At 45.0% G+C, this 19,476-nt stretch overlaps 1 protein-coding gene across 8 annotated transcripts in view; it reads left to right on the forward strand.

Moving 5' to 3' along the window:
- The window catches only part of LOC141564265 (cyclin-dependent kinase 11B), a 33,426-nt gene that overhangs the window by 7,547 nt on the left and 6,403 nt on the right, over positions 1 to 19,476 (forward strand). For 3 of the 8 annotated variants that reach the window (XM_074306547.1, XM_074306550.1, XM_074306551.1), the window contains 7 exons: positions 10,271 to 10,407; positions 13,384 to 13,506; positions 14,188 to 14,283; positions 14,403 to 14,540; positions 16,441 to 16,506; positions 17,515 to 17,690; positions 18,553 to 18,643. In XM_074306547.1, coding sequence (XP_074162648.1) covers positions 10,271 to 10,407; positions 13,384 to 13,506; positions 14,188 to 14,283; positions 14,403 to 14,540; positions 16,441 to 16,506; positions 17,515 to 17,690; positions 18,553 to 18,643 — 827 coding nt within the window. Of the gene's footprint in view, positions 1 to 10,252; positions 10,408 to 13,383; positions 13,507 to 14,187; positions 14,284 to 14,402; positions 14,541 to 16,440; positions 16,507 to 17,514; positions 17,691 to 18,552; positions 18,644 to 19,476 lie in introns of all 8 variants that reach the window. The other 5 variants (XM_074306544.1, XM_074306549.1, XM_074306548.1 and 2 more) reach the window with 3 other exon arrangements.

The following is a 19,476-nucleotide window of genomic DNA, read 5'->3' on the forward strand; positions in this document are numbered from 1 at the left end:
CATCAGGACGATGATTGGTAGCTCTTGGTGAGAGATGAGAAGGGAGGAGGGAGCAGTGTAATAGCAGCGGTGGATTAGTGGGGACAAAGACAAGGATCGTACCCAGACAGGTCATTTCCTGAGGGGTGCTCTCTGCAAGATGTTCAATAGGGGGTCGTCAGGAAGGGAGATCTTAGAACAGTTTTTGTGAGTAGTTACATGGAAAGAGAATGAGAAACTGTCAGGGATGAGAAACAAGGCAGAGAATTCATTGGAATACATCATGCATTGTGGGAAGGCTTTATTTCATGAAGAGAAAGGAAGAGTAATGGGATGTGAGAGGTTGGAGCTGGCTGAAAGGAAAGGGAAACGTGGGGCCTTCGAGAAAGGGACGCCACAGATTGTTAGCAACCTCCCCCTCCCCAGATCTAGTCCATGATTTATTAGGAAGTGTTTCCATTGTTGGACCTAGATTGGCCCATTTGCAGCTTCTAACAGATGTTCTCGGTTCTTCCCTGGAGGGCCAAGCAAAATACATTAGCCCTGCTGGGTCTGGAATTCAGGCAAACAGTAGTTCCCCTGATTTGGTCAGATTCAAATTCACATCCAGTGACGGTACTCTACATTTAGATCCATTGATCTTCTGGGGATTCATGATTCACCAATAAGCCCCTGAGTGTATAGGTACAGATCAGACCAGGTGGCTGTCGAGGCCATCCTGTGTCCACTTGGGTCTTCTTGAGATGAGCATCTCCATTTCCTTTGGCCAGTGTCTGAGGCAGCACTTGGGGCTCTTCACCAATACCTTCCTAACCTAAGTGTGCCTTACTGAATTCGGAATTCAGATGGGGTCAGACCAGGGCAGAAGAGAGGGAGACTGCTCCCCACCCCCCAGCTGACCCTTATCCAAACCACTGGTCAAAATGTTACTCATTGGGGGGGGGGGCTCTGCATAAATTAGTGGGGCATGCCATTTCTCTTAGTCCATTACCATCAAGGACTCTTCAAATCCATCCATTCAGCCAGGTCCCACTCCTTCTAGCTCATAGTTCATTGACTTTTTCTTTCTTCCTCCTCCTTTTTGATGTTTGGAAACTTTTACAGTTTATTTATGTCCTGATGAAAAACCATATTCTCGTCACAGATAAGCACCCTTCATAGTGCTTTTTATTCCATCTTTTTGCCAGCACCTTTTGCCTTTCTTTCTTCTTCATCTTGTTTCTTTCAGTTTTCCAGATTTCTTTTTCTTCCCATACAGACCGTGCCTTACAAGTCTGTGCTCTGGTTCATTTGTCTGGGCATAGTCAAAGGAATCGTAAATTGTGCCAGAGCCTGTTGTTTTGTCACCACCAAAATGGGTTCTGAAACTGAATGTCTGGATTTGTCTCGTTCTTCTTGTCCGGTTTTTGTGAGGATTTCATCTTAGGTGCTGAGACCTTTCCAGGCCATCTGTAACCATCTGTTTATGTGGAAGAAGTCTGTCAGGAAACTCCTTCCGGGTTCTTATGGTTACCGTGTTGTTCCTGGTGCTGGCTAGCTCCTTGAGCAGCAGCAAGAGAAGCTATACCAACATTTTGCTAAGAACTGCACAGGCTACTTCATCAAACTCTTAGCTAAAATCTGGGAAAACTATTAGGTCAGACATAAGGGAACTCAGGAGCTCTGTCAGGGTTCCTCTGTAAGCCCACTAACACTGTGGGAAGTTGTTGGATACCCCAAGAGGGCAAAGGATGAGAGAGCAAAGCACTTGATCAGCAGTGCAGCCATGACAAGAATGGCAGCTGTGCTTCTAACTTGGATGAGACAGGGAGACCTAGTTTCCAAAAAAACCCTCAACCTTCTCCCCCCTACCACAAAAATATATTTGTAACTTTCCCCTGATTTTACCCCTTCAGGAATGTCAACAGAAAAAGAAAGTAACTTGCTGACAGCTGACATCTCCTTTTCTAGATGTTCACAAACTGTTGAAATCGAGCTCATTAGCCCATCTTTCATTTGTATATTCTGTTCCCTTTTTTGAAAACTGGCTAGGACATTGACCTTCAGTACTTTAGCACTTGTCCTGTTCTCCTTTGTCTTTCAGAGGTCACAGACCTCAGCCTTCCTATCTGCTCATTCTTTGAATTTTGGGGAAGGTGGATCATCCAGTCATAGGACTTGTTTTTGTTTTCTCCCTTCTGATGCAACTGTCCTTCTCCTTGGCAGAGAAAGCAGAATCTCAATACAGTGGAGTCCTTCCCTGTCTCTGCAAGCAATCATTGTCTCCGTCACCTTGAATAATGGCTCCATCTCTCTTGGAGCAGCCAGTTTTTCAGTCCAACCAAGAAATCCTTTCTGTTTCATTAGTACTTCTCATCAGTCTCAGTCCTAAATGTTACTACTTAAATGGTGGTATTCTGATCAGAAAGCTGTGCAGTAACTAGCTGCCTTTGTTTCTGTTTTCTCTACATATTTACAACTTATCCTGATTAGGGGTTCTCAGTTCTTCTACTTATGTCTTCAGAAGACTCCTCTTTTACCCCTCTTCAGCAAAATTGTTCCATTTTGTGACTTTTAAAAAACTGGTTTTATTAATGCCTTTTGTCTTGACGTTAGTCACTGCCCACCTCTGTACTCTGCCTTGAACAGTCCTTTGAGCCAAAAATAAGCAAAGAGATGGAATATCAAGACTGTGTCATAACAATGTGTCCAATATCCTTTCCTTGCAGTCACCTGGCCCTTTGCTCTTATCATAGGACAGAGGACCACTTTCTTAAGTCTTCTTCAGGGCCTATTTCTCAGATTTCAACTTCTTTTCAGGTTTTGTACAATTACATTGTTGTAATTGTTATATTATTATCTGGTACTTATTTTGCTTTGCATCAATTTTGTAAATCCTTTCACAGTTTTATGCATTCTTCATAATTTTTCTTTTTTTTTTTTTTTTTCTGCACAACCTCTTTTTTTTTTTTTTTTTAAAACACATACTCGTTTTTCAGTCATTCCCCATTCAGCAATCACCCATTTTGTTTCCAGTTCTTTGATACCTCAAGTGATGCTATTGACTTATTGGGCTTTTGTTTCTGTCTGACTCCTTTGGGATACGTGCCAAGCAATCTGATTGCTGCTCAAAGTTTTTAAACAATTATTAATTTTTCTTGGGGAATTTATCTTTGTCAATTTGTATGCTAACAAGGTGAAAACTCGGGGTTATTTTAATTTACATTTTTCTTACTGTTTGTGGTTTCAAAAATGTCATCTTGTCATTTATAAGCTTGTGCTTCTTTTGAAAAATGTGTATGTTAATTTGACCTGTTTTCCTTTGGCTATTACAAAATTGGTACTGTTCACTATATATTTTATTTATATATATTTGTGCATACACACACACACACAAAGACTTGGGATTATTCACTATGGTTTTTACATATATATGTTTAGTTGGGACTGTTCACTAATTTTTATTTTTATGTATATATACACACAAACACACATTTATATATACACATACACGGCCTTTATTGTTGAAATCTAAATGACAACACTTTCCCACTCTGGTATTTCTCTTCAGATTGTCCTTTTCTGATTATATACATGCAAAAGCATTTTAATTTTCTATGGTCAGAATTGTCTGTTTCATATTTTTATTATATCTTGTTAAGAATTCTCTTTATAGCTATAATTGTGAAAAGTACCTGATCGCATTCTTTTCTTAATTTTTAATGATATGATTCTTTATACTCGGGTTATATGTATAAGATATTGGTCTAAATCTTATCAAAAAGAAAGTTCTTTCTCTAGTAATTTATGGCCTTGGGTTTATCAGGCACTGAACTATTGTTTCAATTTGTTTCTGTTTCTTGCTCCTTTTTGAACTGTCTACTTTTCTGTGTTTTATTTAGCTAATGCCGTATAGTTTTGGGAATGGTTGGAATTTTGATATATCCTCTTCATTTGTGCCTTTTTTCATTTTTTTTCCCTTGAGATTTTAGATTTTTTTGTACTTCATATGAATTTTATCATTTGAATCTCAGCAGTTTGTTATAACACTGACTCAGTAGATTAATTTAGTCTTTTATTACCATTTTTATTCTTTTGGCATTGTCCAGTAAGGAGTTAATGTGTGTCTGGTCATTTGTCTTTATTTCTATAGAATGTTTTATAGTTGTATTAATATAATAAAATTTTTGTGTATTGGTTGGTTGATTACCATATAATTGATTCATTTTAACAGTTACTTTTGATGCATTTTTCTCTTATGGTTTCCTCCTAGTTTTTGTTAGGATAGTTCTCAATTTTTAAATATAATACTATCCTACATTGCTATAGCTGTCATTTCAGTCAATTTCTTGGCTGGTTTTGAGGAGTTTTTCCTATTATATCATCTTCAAATAGTGATCATTTTATCTCCTTTTTAATTGATATTTATGGCTTTGATTTTTTTTTTTTTTAATAACAAACATTTCCAGAACTTTGTCAGATAAAAGAGGATGTTTTTCTTTGAATACTTTCAGAATTTCAATCTTGAGAGTTTTCCATCCCTCTTAGCTGATTTCCCCTCGACAATTTTAGTCTGTGATTTCCTTTGCTCTGAATCCTTTGAAATATGTAGATTGCCTTTCCCTTCTCCTCCCAATCTAGGATTCAGGTTGGACTATGATTAGTTTTCCATTCCTCCAACATAAATTTTATGGATGGAGCCCATTATACTCTAGCCTTTCCACTTTCAACAACCAGATGTTCTTTGTTGATGAGAATCAGATCCAGAATAGAATTTTCCCTTATTGGTTTCCCTTATTGGGCATGCATCTCGTTTGAACAATCTTGGAGATAAATTAAGAAATTATAACTGCTCTGCTTTTGGCAGGATTCCAGTAGATATTTAGGTCATTGAAGCGCCCTCCATCTTTCTAATAACATGCCTTTATGCTAGGCTTATCATGTTTTTCACATTCCTTCTCTTATTCCCCTTTTTTGTCCTAGTGGTCTACCATCTACTACAGTCACTGACAAAATTGTTTTTGTCTTTTCCTCTGCTAAAATACTCTTTGCCATCCTTTTCTTGATGCTTGAATTTCTTTGTATGAATATACTTTTTTCATTGTACAGTACTCCTCCTTATCTCCCCTGCCCTGCCTCAGATCTCTACCTGGCAGGGCATTTGCCTGTCTAAAACCATGTGTCAGTCTTGGGGACTTTACCACCCCACAAACTCTCAGTGATATCTGGAAGTCAGTTTTTCCTCCTTATAGGCACTGGGATTCCAGTCTGTCCTGATCTTTGGGGTTTGTGTATGTATGTTTTAGGTGGTGGATTTTCTTATTGGTACCTGCCTTGGATTTCAATCACATGGGACTTTCTCAGTACTGTCTGCTCTTTTTTCTTATAATTCAGGGCCTCTTAAATTTTTTCTATTCACAACCCTTGTTCACCCCAGAAAATTTTTATGTGACCCCACCAGGTATGTAAAATAGGTATACAAATCAAACATTTGCTACTAATAATAAATCATATTTTTCCATCCCCTGCATTCGGTTGCAAGACTAGGGCCACAAACTATAGTTTAAGATGTTGGCTTCTAGTACATATTGGCATCTGATTTGGTGGGGAAACACCAGCAATTTCTTCAGTCCTTTTTTTTTTTTTTTTTTTTTTTTTTTGGTCCGTTTCACTTGAGATTTTTGTTTCAATTTTCAGACCAATGAGCAGTACATTCTTGCCAACCAGGCCTTGATAGATCAGTGTGAGAATTCTCTTAGCCTAAGAACCTGGCATTCTTATATTTTAAACTCTTATGGTTTAGAAATCCAAGCTCCATCCCTAGACACCATCTTCTTGGTCAGCTGTTTATATCCCTGCTGTTCACCTCTCTGACATCCTTGACTTAAGTGGTCACTGGTGACAAAAACATACTTGTGCCCTGTTGTCTTGAGGTACTTGCTCAGGACATTTGTAATCTTGGGTGTATTGAGAGTCTTTTCTTCAGGTTTCTTTGGGACTGCCCAGGGCAAGGAACAGAAATGGGTGGTCCTCACAACATAGCATTCCCATTCTTTCTGTTGTTGTTTGCTTGCATTTTTGTTTTTCTTCCCAGGTTATTTGTACCTTTCTAAATCCGATTTTTCTTGTGCAACAAGAGAACTGTATAAATATGTATACATATATTGTATTTAAGATATACTTTAACATGTTTAACATGTATGAGATTGCCTGCCATTTAGGGGAGGAGGAGGAGAGAAGGAAGGGAAAAGTTGGAATTAGAAGTGTTTGCAAGGGTTAATGTTGAAAAATTACCCATGTGTATCTTCTGTCAATAAAAAGCTATAATAATAATTTAAAAAAAAAAAAAAAAGAAGAAGAAATGGGTAGTCCTTTGGGCCAGTCTTGGTACTTCTCAGGAACATCTTCATTAGAGACCAAAAGACTTCATGCCTCAGGAAGACCTTGAGGGCACTCCCATTCTTGATTCCCTAGATCTCTGGAGCCAGGGAGTCTTCACCCTTGCTGCTCCCCCTGCTCTTCTCCACACTTACCCCCCACATTTTTGGACTCGGTATAGCTTACTCTTTACATAAGACTTCTTGGTTGTAGTCATTCTCCACCTTCCTGTGCCCTGACACATTTTTGCTTTTCCCTCCTCAAGGGACAGTCTTTAGATTTCCACTTCTGTGTTTCTAACAGTGGGATACTTAGTGAGTGTGGATGGCTTAGCCACTTTTTAAACATAATTCCAATTTGCTTTCCAGCATGGTTGGATGAAGTCGTAGCTCTACAAACAACAAATTCATTTGGCCATCTTCCCACATTACCTCTGACTTTTGACTACTTCCATCTTTTTGGAGCCATTTGTTACATATGAGATGAAACTTCAGTCGTGTTGATTTACATTTCAGTGATTTGTAACGGTATGTTTACAATTCTTTTGAGGTCATTTTATTCCCATCCCATGACCAGTTGGAGAATGGCTCTTCATTTTACATAGAAGCAATTCTTCCTTTCTGTAAATTAGAACCTGATCAGGTTGTCTTGGTCCAGGTATTGAAGCCTCTGACTAAGGGTCTGCATTGCTGTGGGACAGTCTGCTTATAGTATATAAAGTATATATAGAGGCAAGAATTGTTTGTGTTCATCGCTCTAGATTTTGGATCACAGGTTCCTTGTGCAAACGTGGCTTCCCTTCTTATCCTTGTTGCATTGATTTTGTTCTTTCAAAAGATTTTTGTTTCATGATAGTAACTGTCTTATCTTTTGTGATCTCCCATTTGGTTAAGAATTCTCCTAGTCAGTGATGTGGTAGGCTTGACTTGATCCTCATAGTTTTTCAAATGATGAGATCTTGTATATTTAGATCAGGTCTCCATTTTGAGCTACTTTTGGCATGTGGGATAAGATACTGATATAAACCCAAACACCAGGCTACCTCCCAGCCTTCCCAATGTTTTTCTTCCCAAGATAAGACCATCCCCAATTCCTCATCTCACTTCACCCCGTCATGGTATCACCTCCTTGATGTCATGGCTCACTTCAAGAACAAAAGACCAACAACTTCCCCACGAGTCGGTCTCCTCAGGTTTCATGGGATCCTTCTGGCCTTTCATCACCTTAGTACAGTGCTTCTCCATGTTCAGTCCTCCTGACTCAGGTCATCTAATAATAGAATAGCCTGGCTCCTTTAGAGTTCTCTCTCTCTTTACACACTCTGGATAAACTTGGGTTTGTGGCAGGATCTTATAGAGTCCAGAATTCAGCTTGACCATTGTTAGAAGTCACACAGGGGTGGCAGAAATAGGATCCTGGCCGCAGGCCCCTGCAAATCTCTCCACGTAGCTTTCACTATCTTGACTGCCCTTTATTTATCTCTTCAGAACCTTTTTTTTAACGTTTACACCCTTTTATCATTCCCTTCTGGCTTTTCTACAGCCTCTTCCCTTTCTAAGCACATCAACTTCTTCTTAAGATATCTCTTTACTTTGTTGCTGCCTTTAATTTTTTTTTTTTTTTTGTTGGTTCTAAATATGGCTTTTCCTCTTCCCCTCTCTGAAGAGCTAGCCTTCATTTCAAAAAAAGAAAAGAAAAAAGTAAATCCACAACCTGAGCCAGTTCACTGAAGTTCTTCCAACCCTTCCTAGGTGTGTATGCTCTCTAGGCAGGACCCTGGCTTTTTTATATTTTAAACACACCCCCTTCCTCCCTCCCCCCCCCCCCCCCCCCCGCCATGTTCTCAGCCAGTTGTTCTCCTTCCAGGTTAGCGGTTCTCTTGGCACCGGGGCTCACGTGGTCCACACCCATGCTCTACCCTTCTCGTTTTCTAAACATGTTCTCTTGAGCCAAATGTGGCCTCTATAATAACATTTGGTTTCTCTTTTTCTTACTCTTTTTACTTTGTATCTTGCTGTCTTACCAGTTTGTTTCATATTTGCTTTTTCTTAGTTATATCAAATTTGTCAGTTACTTTGCCTTTGATTTCTCCTCCTCAGTCCTTTCCCTCCTTCATATAAGAAGATATGAGATCCAGGGTATGGGTAGGAGAAGAGTAGCAGATTGTCTGAGAGAAGAGGGGCCCAAAAAGGAGACTTCTGGGTCCCCTCTACCCCACCATCCTGACCAGATTGTAGGGGCAAAGAGCTTACTTGAGCTTGGTTCTTAACTGTCTTCCCATTGATAGGTGGAACCCCCTAAGAGGGGGGGAGTGCAGCCCAAGCTAAAGAAGAGAGGACCAGCCTCACCCTTCCTATCTCATTGAACCCCATCCTGAAATTTAAGGAGCTCTTGCCTCCTTCTTGTCCCTCATTTCTTCCCCAATTGGCTCTGTGAAATTAGAGTTGATGTCATTTGAGTAGATTGAGGGCTGGGGTCAGTTATGAGTGGAAATGTCTAAGGTTTTGTTTCACTCTTCCTTAGCAGTTTTAGAGAGAACATGGAGAGGCAGAGTGAGAACAGAAGGAGAGCCCCAGGCCACAGACTAGCTTAGGGTGGCTAGGAATGTTCACCCCAGTGGTCCCTGGGCACTGTTGGTCTCAGGCCCAGCAGAATTGGCTGTTTGTTTGCCATGATGTGCAGAGGGGGGAAGCAGATGAGCTTTGATTGGAGCCCCTCTGCTGAAGAGAGCAGCACCTTGCGTACAACAGAGGGAGAGGGAGTCACGGAAGATGAAATGACAAAGCAGCTCAGAGCTCAGGCCTTATGCCCCAAGGTCAGCTGCCCGCTGCCTCCCACGGGATCCACACTTGCTTCCCACGGGCTGTGTTCAGCATCCCTTTGGAGACGGCTGGTTTTTAATGTACTTTTTAGACAGGGTTGCAACATTCTAGCAAGCACATTGACTCATAGTTTCAGCAGAAATGATACATTTTAATTCTATTAGGAAGCACTAAAAATAACTCTATGGTCTCCCAGTTTTTAGCTTTTGGTTATCTATATTTGGACAATAATAATAGAATAGCCAACATTTATATAACGTTTTATGGTGTACAAAAGGTCTTCCATGTCTTCTCGGTTGGTCTTCATAACAGTCCTAAAAGGAAGTACAATTATTATCCCTTAGTTTGTGGATGAGGAAACTGAGGCTGAGAGAGTTTAATTGATTTGTACATGATCACATAACCCAGGCAAGAGTTTGAGGCAGGGTTTGACCTCAGGTCTTCACTCTGAGTCTAGCATTGTCCACTTATATCACCTAGTTGCTCTATTTTTTAAGAAGGAGACAGTGGTAAATTATTCTGATCATCAGGAAAATGTCATTTCCCCTTCCCCCAAGCAACTCCCAAATGTCTACTTTAAGTTATCAATTAAGTTTATATTCATTCTTCCTGTGAGGTAACACCTCAGATGGACACTGGGTGCTATCCTTATGTTTCAGTAGGGGTGGGGGTCGGGACACAGAGTGGGTTTGCCTCAATTGATGCCCTCAGTTATCTGAGCCATTCTTCCTCAGGACTTTCTCCAGAGGAGCCCCGTTTCTCCAAAGTTGATGAGATTTTTGTTTTTCAGAACACTTTTAAAAACCTGGGTTGTCTTATACACTTCAAAAATATTGATCGTATAGTCTGGCTGAATTTGAATAGAATGTACTTTGAGCCATTGCTGGGGTCTTCAGTGTTCTGTTTTAGCAGAAGGGTTTGAGGCTTCTTCTGCCAGGGACGAGACTCAGTGTGAACAATGCTTTGTGCATGTGTTTGTATATCAGCTGTTTTAATGTAAGTTGTTGAGATTGAACAAGCTGAGAAAAGATCATTTGTAAACGAAAGTGCTGAAAAATATTGGAACCTTCCTATTTGAATTAAAAAAAAAGTAGGCATCTGATTGCTTCCAGGGATCGTCTTGAACAGCTGGAGAGAAAGAGAGAACGAGAACGGAAAATGAGGGAGCAACAGAAGGAACAAAGGGAACAGAAGGAGCGAGAGAGACGAGCCGAGGAGCGACGCAAGGAGCGTGAGGCCAGAAGAGAAGGTAATGGGGTCTGCTAAGACGTCTAGTTGGGGACAGAGGGGCAGACACGCTTCACAGGCCTTAGCCGGCTTCTAAGAACAAAGCCTTCGCTCGGGAAGTGTCCTTTGATGTGCTGGGCGGGCCAAGTTCCACTCTAGAAAAGACTTCTTTAAAAGTGTAGTCCTCAAATGGGCTGAAATGCATTGAGGATTGGTCACAGAAAGGTGGAGCTTGAAGCACCCAGATATTTTGCAGAGAAAACTGCTCATGTGTTTCTATCCTTTATATTGACATCTCTATTGGCCTCTGTGCCAGAGTAAAAGTGCATAAAATGGGAAGATCTGTGCTAGACAGTTGTCACCCTCAGCATACACTTACTTGTGTGCTACTCGTGTAGGAGAATCCCAGAGTTGGAAAAGACTTTAGGGGCCATCTAAGCCAAGGCAGACCTGAAGAAACATCTCTACATCATCCCAAGAAAGTGGTCTTCTAGCTTTTGCCACTAGTGAAGGGGAGTCTTCCTGAGGCCGCCCTCTCGCCTTTGGTTCAGCTCTGAGTGATAACAAGTGTTCCCTCTCCTCAGATGGGTTTCTTTGGATGTCATCTTTAGGGTAGTCTGGCAAGACCCATCCTGGACAAAGCCATGCTAGTTCTTTGAGATCGTTGTGTTTCGATCTAGAGGTATATCAGTTATTCTTTGAGAGAGAAGTTCTTTCATTTTGCCAGGAGTCAGTCATCTCACTGGCCTTTAGAAAGAGCCTGTCCTATAGTCACTTTCTACCACTTCTTTCAGTCCTAGGGGATGTAGCTAATAGGAGCCAAGTAACTTGAACTCTTTGAGAGCCATTAGATATTCTTACTCTCTTCCTAACTGTCCTGCACATCTTCTCCCTGTTTGCCTATTCCAGAAATCTCTAACCTTTGCAAAGAACACAGAAGTAAACTAAAAGATGTGTTTCTGTCTTTTCTGTTGTCATTTATTGTCCATGTGTCCTGAGCCCTCATTGCCTTCCTAACCTCAGTATAACTCTCCAGGCCTTTGCCGGCTTCTTCCGAGCTTCATTGTGCTCGCTCCCAGTAATCTGCTCTCGATTATATCTTCTGGAAGCGACTTTTTCAAGCCTCAGTTGGTTGATGGTTCCTTGGACACTCGCTTTGTTCTCTTTAGAAAACTTCCCTTCAGCCATTCTAAATTGATTATTTTTGTGTCTTCCCCTATGCTAACTTTGACCGGAACATCCTAATCAATGGGATCCTTCTTTCTTTGAACTCTTAAATCAGCTTTCTGCAAATCTAGAGTCTTTTCAGGCTGTGCCCAACCTTCCTCTTCTTTCCTCGCTCTTGAATTCTAAGGTAGAATAACCACTCATTTCCATCCTTGTTGGTGGTGATCAGAAGAAGAATAGAATTTCTTCTTATGGATTTCTTCACTTATTTGCCAGTTACCATTAGGGAAACCCAACACCGGGAGATTTTGTTTTGGGGAATGGGGGCAGAGATAGTGATGAGTGTGGTTAGGGGAGAAGGGATGTTGTTTGGGGAGTTTACTTGCTTTTTAAGCAGCAGAGTGGGTGTTCTGAAACGGACACTTGTGGTCTCATTTATGATCGGTGGAATGAGAACGTTGGTGGCTTGAAATCAAAATGACTACTATGGTCTTTGGACAGAAATTAGTTTCCTCTGCATGGACTTGGTTGTGAGTCTCCACTGTGACTGTGGCATTTTACCATTCAGTCAACAAGCATTTATTACTGTGTGCATAATTCAAGGAGTGATGCAGCGGGGAAGGATGAGCCATAGGTGTTAGACAGGGCCCCTGCCTTCACATAGTCTGCCAGCCTCTCAGGGAGATGAGATAGCACACATAAGACATGAAAATGCCTCCTCCAATTACTTGCTTGTGTGTGTGTGTGTGTGTGTGTGTGTGTGTGTGTGTGAGAGAGAGAGAGAGAGAGAGAGAGAGAGAGAGAGAGAGAGAGAGAGAGAGAGAGAGAGAGAGAGAGAGAGAGAAAAGAGTGAGTTGTGTTCTCCCACTCCTTTTAGGCAGTAAATTTCTTACGGGAACGGCCTGTTTTGTTGTCTCTATTTTCACTGTCCAGCATAGTGTCTTTCACCCAGAGGTGGTGAAATGTTTGTCGAGTTGAGAGCTCTGGTGTCCAGACCTAGGAGATGACGATTCCATTCTCACAGACTACAGGGCTCTGTTTTAGGGGGCTGCACTTTGGGAAGAACCATGATCAGTTGGAGAACTTTCAGAGGAAGCTATCCAGTATGGTAAAGGGACTTTATGTGAAGTTTACTTGAAGGACTGGTGGATGTTTTGGTTTGGAAAAGACTTTGGGGATGACAGGATAAATGCCTTCCAGGAACTGATGAGCTTCCATAGGGAAGAAGGATTAGTGTTGCTCTCTTTGGGCTTGGAGGGCAGGACCAGGAAATAGGAAGGGGTGGAAGCTGTGTTTCTTTCTTTCTTTCTTTTTTTTTTTTTTTTTTTTTTTTTTTTCCTGAGGCTGAGGTTAAGTGACTTGCCCAGGTCACACAGCTAGGAAGTGTTAAGTGTCTGAGATCATATTTGAACTCGGGTCCTCCTGAATTCAGGGCTAGTGCTCTATCCACTGCGCCACCTAGCTGCCCCGGAAGGTGTGTTTCTTAACGAGAAGAGCTGTCTATATGTGGGCTGGGTTGCTTTTGGCGGTAGATGGTCCTCAAGGTCTGCTGGCCGAGACCAACGGCCTTACACGGTGGATTCCTTTCCAGACTCAGGTTGGGCTAGATAGCTGCCGAAGGCCTTTCCAACTCTTGAGATTCTGTGGTTCCAAATTGAAAATGTCCCATGTGAGTCCAGCCACATTGATGGCAGCTGGGAATGTAAGTGCCCCCCCACCCAGTGGACTCCAGCTAGTCTCGTATCTGTGGGCCCAAGCGATCTGTGAGGAAAGGGCCTTTGGTTTGAAGCACATTGGTGTCAAATGCCTTTTTTTTCCCTGGGGTTGCCAGTTTCTGCACATCACAGAACAGTGCGAGAAGACTATGGAGACAAAGTAAAAATAAGTCACTGGAGTCGAAGCCCATTACGCCAGCAGCGAGAGAGATTTGAGCAAGGGGATGGCAGGAAGCCAGGTAAGCCTCTGCCTGGGTGCCAGCCAGGCACTGCGGTCAGTGCTCTCAGGACTTGGCGCTTGCTGGCTTTTCACCACAATTGAGATGTTGGGAATAATCTCATGGGAGCTTTTCCCCAGCATACAGGTGGTGTACTTAACCTTGGGGTTGGCGTTTTTTTTTTTTTTTTCCCTCTGAAGAACCAGGCCATATATTTCTGCAAAAAACCTAGTTGTGTTTTTTTTTTTTCCCCTCCAGTAGGATACAGAGTCTTCAGGACGAACAGTCCTGGATGGCCATGGTCTTGCAGTTATGAACAACATTTTCTCTTGTAACCAGATAGTTTTATTTTGGAGGGAATTCAGCAAATTCGATATTTCTCTTAATTAAAGTATGCTTACTCTGGTTAAATACTATGCTTCCACTTCTGGATCAACCCTCCATTCACATCTGGCAGACTCTAGATTGGCTGTTCAGTTGATCCATTGATTCTTCCCCCTTGTGGAGCTTCTTAGTCACCCGTTCAGAGATGCTGTTCCTTTTTACTTGAAGGTTGACAGTCCATTTTCTGTAAACCCTGTGAAATTAATGAATGAAATGTCTTTTTTTATGAAAACTAAATCAGTCTTTGCAGATTGTCTTAACTATTGAAAAACTTCTTCCCCAAACTCACCTTTGCCACCGTCTGTGTTTGTTTCCTAGTCAAAGAGGAGAAACTGGAAGAGAGGGATCCCCTTTCTGATTTACAAGATATCAGCGACAGTGAGAGGAAGACCAGCTCAGCTGAGTCCTCATCAGGTAGTTGGAGAGCAGCGTCAGCTAGAGACAGACTTTACTTTGTAAAACGGAGCCGCCAGGCTTCTCCAAGGGAAGGGACGACAGAGATTTATCTTCTCCTTTTCTGCTTTCTTCTCCAGCAGAGTCAGGGTCTGGCTCTGAGGAGGAAGAAGAAGAGAGCAGCAGTGAGGAATCAGAAGAGGAGGAGGAGGAAGAGGAGGAAGAAGAGGAGGAGGAGACAGGAAGCAATTCTGAGGAAGTATCTGAGCAGTCTGCTGGTAAGGGGGTCAACATTCCTAACCCCAAAGCACAGAGTTGGTCATTCCACTTGTTTTGGTCCTTTTTCTTTGTGCAATAGACCAGAGAAGGGTGGCCAAAGAAAAAGATGACTAGCTTGAATTCTAACTTTTTCCTACAAAGACCCCAAAACAGCCCAAAATTCCAAGGAAAGGCCATGTGCTTCTTTCCCTCCCGAGGTTCACACGGTGCTAGCACCGAGTCCCTGCTGGGGAGGACTCATGAGATTGGCTCTTTCCTACAGAGGCTCTTGTCTCCTCAAGCCTCCCACACCAACCTCTCCCAGGCCCTCCAAGCTCAGGGCTTTTACTGAGCAAGCTGAAGCCATTCACCACCAGTTCCCTCTCTCCCTTTCTCCTTCTCTCAGAACCTCCAACATTCCCCAGCACTCTCCTCCTCCTTCATGATGAGATGGACAAGACCGGCCCCCTGCATTTCCCCGTGGTACCCTTCTGTTTTCTCTAGCAGATTATCCCCTCGGGCCCCACCTCTATCTAATCTTCTGGTCTTTCTAGTTCCTTTCTTGCTGCCTTCAAAGAGATCTCCCCCCTCCGTTAGAACCGTTCACTAGATCCAGCCAGCTGCTTCCTATGGGCCTCCTCCCTTTCTCAGCCAAAATTCTAGAAAATGCTTGTCTACATTCAGTGCCTCCACTTCCTCTCCTCAGCCCTGTGCAGTCTGCCTTCCGACCTCTTCATTCGGCCGAAGCTCTCTGCAAAGTCACCAGTGCTCTCTTCATTGCCTAGTCTGACAGTCTCTCCCAAATCGTTGGCGTGCCTGACCTCCATGGCTTTCGGCGCCATTAGCCGCCCTTTGCTCTGGGGTCTTTCTCCCCGTCTGGCTTTCTTATTGGTGCTGTCTCCTTGTCCTTCTGCCTGGGTGACCTCTTCTGGATCCCCAGGCCTGTCATGCCCGCTCACTGAGTCTCTCCAAGGTTTTGTCCTGGGCCCTCTCTCTCTCTCTCTCTGTGACTTCATCAGCTCCCTTGGGGTTAAGATTCCTGTCTGCCTCGGTGGCTCAGAGAGCTACACATCCAGCCCCAGGCTCTCTTCTGAGCCAGTCCTGTCAGACATTGCCCATTGGGCGGCCCATTGGAGCCCAGGATGCTCTTTGTTGTCTCCCCCCACCCCCACTCTTTCCTGTCCTGCCTCCACTCCTCCCTGGTTTTGTAGCATTATCCTCGGCTCCTTGTCCGCTCTCACTGCCAGAGCCAGCCCCTTGCCAGAGCTCCCTTTCTTCCTCCATCTTGGTTCTTGCACTTTTCCCTTCCTTGTCACTTCTCTACCACTGCAGCGCTTCCAGGTGGTCTCCCTGCCTCACAGAGGCTGCCACAAGGGGGGCTCTGGGTTTCCGAGATTAAATTCTCCTTTGGGCTCACCCTCCCGGGCTCCAGTCAGCCATCCTTGCCCCGGCACACTGTCCTGCCTCGCCCAGCTTTGTGCCCGCCCTGCTTTGTCCTGGAATGTCCTTTAGATGATGAGGGGTTAGTGAGAAAAGGACGAGGTCATCATGGCTTGTCTCCTTTTTCATCCTGATCACTGGCCCCAGGGGAAACCCATTTTACAGGAAGCCCTCCTTGTGGCCCTTCCTCCTTGCCCCCTGAGCTTGTGGTCACTTTCTGGGTCCTTCATAGATGTAAAGAGGTGCATGTGGGCTCCCACCTCAGTGGAAATCCTTGAAATTACTGGGGACTCTGGAGCATGGCATGGACTTGGCTCCTGGGGATGCCATGCTTGTTGCTTGGCCAATTGCTGCCAGGTGTGCCCAGGGCACCAAGCTGTCTAGTGCAGGAAGGAAACGGAGAGGCAGGCTGAGGGAGCCAGGGCTAGGGTGAATGTCTCCCCTGAACATCTGAGCAGCTGGCTTTGTTTTGATTTGCAGAAGAAGTAAGTGAGGAAGAAATGAGTGAAGAGGAAGAGCGAGAGAACGGAAACCACATCTTAGTAGGTGAGAAATCTTCCCTGTGAAACCTCGCATCTTTTTTCCCTTTGGTTCCTAATGCCTCCAGACAGTCAGTCGTGAACTCGAGTAAGACTCGAACCCTGGGCTGAGGTCTCGACCACATCCGGAAGGAAATAAGTTTCCCCAGTTGTGGCTCCCATCCCATAGGAGAACCAGGCTGCTCATGGAGTGCTTGTCCCAGAGCTTCTATATTCCAGAAGAGTTCTTAGGAGGAATGGACTGATGAGTCCTCCAATGTCATCAAAGCAGCAAATAGCTAGTGAGGACCCCATGAAGAGGCAGCGTGGGAGAACGGGAAGGGTGGGCCGGGCTGGGAGGCAGGTGTCAGCCGGGTCCGAGGCCCTCCTCCCATAGTGCTCCAGTGGCCGAGCCCCTGAGTCTCACTTCCTTCATCTGAGAAATGGGAATAATCACTGGTGTACTCCCTGTCTCTTTGGGTGCTTGTGAGGACCTGTGAGACAATGCTCATCAACTGCTTCTCTGACCTTAAAGTGAAATGCCAGCTTTGGTGACTGACTTTGATTATTCCTCCTCTTCCTCCTCCTTCTGGGGGCTAGGCTGGTCTGTAGAAGTACTCACCCCCCTTACTGGTGGCCATGATCAAGGCTCTGAGTAATGTAGGCTCGGGATGGGGGGGGAGGGATTCAGGGCAAGATGTCAGGCTGGCCCACCCTCACCAGCCCTTTCCCAGGAGTTCTGGTTCTGCTCCATGGGGTCTGAGTCTTTTTGGGGGGAGGGGGACCCTCTGTCACGTTGGTCATAGTCATGTCAGGCCCTGGGGGGCGGGGTGGTGATGGTGGTGTAGGACTCCAGGTTCCTGTGGATCTGCAGAGATCCACGTGATTTTCTTGTGAAGTGGCGAGTGTCGATCAGACCCTTCTCTGGGACAGACCCTTGGCCCAGACTCTGCTGGCCTTCCTCCCCTTGTGGCTGGAAGCTTAGCTCGAGTCCTTGGCAGTTACCTCGTTCTAGATCTGATTCTAACCTTTAAAGTTACAGAGTCAAGGTTTGACCGAGATTCAGGAGAGAGCGAAGAAGGTGAAGAGGAAGTGGGAGAAGGGACGCCGCAGTCCAATGCCATGACGGAAGGCGATTACGTCCCCGACTCTCCAGCCCTATCTCCCATCGAGCTGAAGCAAGAGCTTCCCAAATACCTCCCGGCCTTGCAGGTCAGTAGTGTCCTCTGGCAGGTTCCCCCCGGCCTGGGCCCAATATGGCTTCTCCCAGGTCTCCTCCTCTTTCCACCACCTTCCCTGCCGTCTTCCTCCCCAGGAACCAGGGGTCAGGTGGGACTTTTCACTTGACCAGAGCCTACTAATGGGTATGCGGAGCACCAGCAGCCCCTCTTTTTACCTGTCAGTGGCAACAGCTTGTTGAACGTGCTCCCAGAGCAGCAGGAGCATGTCACCAGAGAACAAGGGGCTGCCCCCCGGGTGTGCCTTGGGGCTTGCTCTAGTTTCAGGTTTGGGTCTTAGATCCTGCCCCACCTCGGTCTTTGATAGAGGCTCAGGGCTACATGGCCCCTGACACCCTTAAAGGGATGCTGGATGGAGCATGAACAAATGGCCTTTTCACTGACTGGGTTTCTCTGACAGACAAGAACAGGGATGGGACAGACAAAGGATTCAGGGTCCCCTGTTCACTGGCCAGCAGGAGCCGGGAGCCCCCCTTTCAGTTGGGTCTGTTTTCTCCGTGTCATGTTGCTCTGTGCTGCCGGAGTCAGAGACCTTGGGAGAGGGAAGGGGCATCCCCAGCTGGCTTGGCCTGGTCGCTGCCTCGACAGCCAAGGGGAGGCGGGCCATCACAGGGTCCTAGCAGACTCTCATCTGTTAACCGAGGGAGTCCCCGGGCAATGGAGTGGGTTTCTGCAGCGGGAAAATCTGCAGGGATGTGCAGGGTTCCCCTGCAGTTGTGCCCACAGCCCCCTAGGCCAGCAGGGACTTTCAGGCAGCTGTAGGGTCTCCCTCCCCTTCAGAGATCCCCTAATTGCAGCCTCTGGAGGCCACACTCACACACTTCCCTTCCCCCCAGGGATGTCGGAGCGTGGAAGAGTTCCAGTGTCTGAACAGGATTGAAGAAGGCACCTATGGTGTGGTGTACCGAGCCAAGGACAAGAAGACCGGTCAGTGGCATGCTGGGAGGGGGCACCGGACACTCAGGGCTTGAAGGGACTTCGGGACCTCCGGTCTGGTTCAACCCAGTGTCCAACACAGGGAGACTGAGGCCCAGGGAAGGGGTATTGCTTGGCCAAGGAACCCACGTGGGAGGGAGGAGAGAAATCATGTGACTCCCAACCAGCTGCTTGGGAGCACCCAAAGGCCGGGTTACTTTATCCGCTTTGTGGCCAGGGGTCAAGTGCCCTGGGTAGACCTTCAGAGATGCCATTTTTTCATTCTTCATTTCTTCCATTTTCACTCAGCAAAATCCTCTTCGTTATATTATTAATAATTTCCATGTTTCTCCTCTCATCATTTCATGTCCACACATTCCTCAGTGAGTCCGTTGTTGAGGGATCATTCGGGGGGCTCACTCAGCATGCAGCTCACTCAACATCAGTCGTAGCCAACTCCCAGTCCCTTTCCCCCAGTATCCTGCAGAGGGCACTCTGACCAGCAGGTGTCACCCTAGGCTGCCATAGGACTAGAAAGGTTGCACTTTGGCTCAGAGCCTTAGTTCTGATCGAGTTGGGCGCTTGGTCCATGGTCTCACGCCAGTGAAGTGAGTCAGCAAAGCCAGGTGTGATTGGTGGACTTCCGGACAGATCCCAGCAAGTTTGGGGACTTAGTTTGTCCCCTGCCCCGGGAGACGTTATTCCCTAGTCTCTTCTCTCTGGGTCCTTGGTCGTGCATAGTTTATGGTGCTCCCTGGAGAGAGAGAGAGGGGAGCCCAAAACCTTAGGTCTGGAGGCACCAGATTGAGAAACTTGAGTTGGCATTTGTGGTAACTCTTGGGAGG

The sequence above is a fragment of the Sminthopsis crassicaudata genome, chromosome 3 (genome assembly GCF_048593235.1).
Source record: "Sminthopsis crassicaudata isolate SCR6 chromosome 3, ASM4859323v1, whole genome shotgun sequence".
NCBI classification, from domain to species: domain Eukaryota; kingdom Metazoa; phylum Chordata; class Mammalia; order Dasyuromorphia; family Dasyuridae; genus Sminthopsis; species Sminthopsis crassicaudata.